Genomic DNA, 1,548 nt, shown 5'->3' with positions numbered 1-1,548 from the left:
CCCCCCAGGAACTTGGGCCCCCCAGGAACTTGGGGCCCCCAGGAAACTGCCTAGTATTGCCTAAATATAAATCGGCCCCTGATTACAGCATCCATCACTTCTTCACGGCTAACAGGGAAATTAAACTGCTTTTCTCTCTGATGTCCGACTATCAGGAACAGGCTAAAGATGTTTTAGGTCTTTAAACTTTAAAAGTCATAACATTATGAGAACAAATGAGCAGAATGAAGTCATCAAACCATGACTTGTTTCAGAAAGAAAAGCTTCCAGCTCAGTCCTTCTGATTCTGAGAATAATTTGATGCTAAAAGACTTAATATTTCCTTATTAATGAAAGCAAAGTATAAAACTTCACAAGATGCTCGACATTCCTCCTTATAGGGAAGACAGATTCTCCTAAGAGCTGAAAACAGAACTTTCTTCTCATGATGTTGTGAGTTTATTCTGTAGGCGGGCCTTAATGCGGTGCAGCTTGCAGGTTTGCTGTGTTTCTGCTGAGGTCAAGGTTCAGGTGTTCGATGCTGAAGGTTGTTTTCATCCCTCAGGTGGCCAAACGCTGGGGTCAGTGCAAGAACAAGCCAAAGATGAACTATGAGAAGCTGAGCCGCGGCCTGCGCTACTACTACCACAAAAACATCATCCACAAGACAGCCGGCAAGCGCTACGTCTACCGCTTCGTCTGCGACATGCAGGGCATGCTGGGAAAGACGGCGCAGGAGGTCCTCAGCAGCCTCAACATCTTACCCACCAACACTGAGACATGGCCATCCTCAGAGGGGGGCGCCTCTCAGCAGAGCGGGGGGGCCTGGGTGTCCCAGTAGGGAGCAGCACCCTGGTGGGGGTTGGGGGACGCCGCCGTGCGAACGGACAGGAACTCTGAAAGACGTCAGGAAAGCTTTTCCAAACCTCAGGACCGGTGCAGCTCAGCAAGCAGCTGTTTGAAGCACTACTGATGCTACTGATGCATTTATAGGAAAAGCTTGTAAATATTGTTTATAAGACAAACATGTAGAGTTCTGTGCATTAATATTGTTATTTTTTGATACCAAACTCATCTCTACCTCCTTTGGAACTGAGAAGAACTGCTGCTGAGTTCAGCCAGAGAAGGTTTTCTATTGTTTGGTGTAAATAAAAACAGGAAATCACTGATTGCTTAAATGTTTGGAACAGTAGGTGTCCCTGTGGGGACACCTACTGGATTAGGAGCCCCTCCCGGCTCCTAATCCCGCCCCTCCCTCGGCCTGAAGTGCCAACCCATCATTCCTTGCTGCTGTCTGCAGACCACATGATCAGGGCCGAAGACTCTCCTCCAGAAATGAGCATCTGAAAGAAAAAAGAAAGTTTGCTGCAACCATCAATCCAAAAAAGTTAAAATCGATGGACTTTGTTTCCAAGTCTGAAGACGTTTCTCTTCCATCCAGGAAGATTTTTCAATTCAAAATGTCTATTTCGTTTAGAAAACATGCAAATAGAAACGAGTCCAGCCTGAACGACCCCCATTCCAAAGGGGGGGACCCGTTCATCCGTTTCTATCTGCATGTTTTCTAAA

At 46.6% G+C, this 1,548-nt stretch overlaps 1 protein-coding gene across 4 annotated transcripts in view; it reads left to right on the top strand.

Moving 5' to 3' along the window:
- Positions 1–1,172, top strand: part of LOC107097873 (protein C-ets-1-like) — a 5,697-nt gene extending 4,525 nt beyond the window's left edge. For 2 of the 4 annotated variants that reach the window (XM_015395202.1, XM_015395201.1), the window contains exon 8: positions 545–1,168. In XM_015395202.1, the coding sequence (XP_015250688.1) occupies positions 545–820 (276 nt within the window). In that variant the 3' untranslated portion in view covers positions 821–1,168. Of the gene's footprint in view, positions 1–544 lie in introns of all 4 variants that reach the window. The other 2 variants (XM_015395205.1, XM_015395204.1) reach the window with 2 other exon arrangements.
- The last annotated feature ends 376 nt before the right edge of the window (positions 1,173–1,548 follow it).

The sequence above is a fragment of the Cyprinodon variegatus genome, unplaced genomic scaffold (assembly GCF_000732505.1).
Source record: "Cyprinodon variegatus isolate N-32 unplaced genomic scaffold, C_variegatus-1.0 Scaffold730, whole genome shotgun sequence".
In the NCBI taxonomy this organism is placed as follows: domain Eukaryota; kingdom Metazoa; phylum Chordata; class Actinopteri; order Cyprinodontiformes; family Cyprinodontidae; genus Cyprinodon; species Cyprinodon variegatus.
The sequence above is the reverse complement of the archived record's forward strand: the minus strand, read 5'-3'. Positions and strand labels throughout refer to the sequence as shown.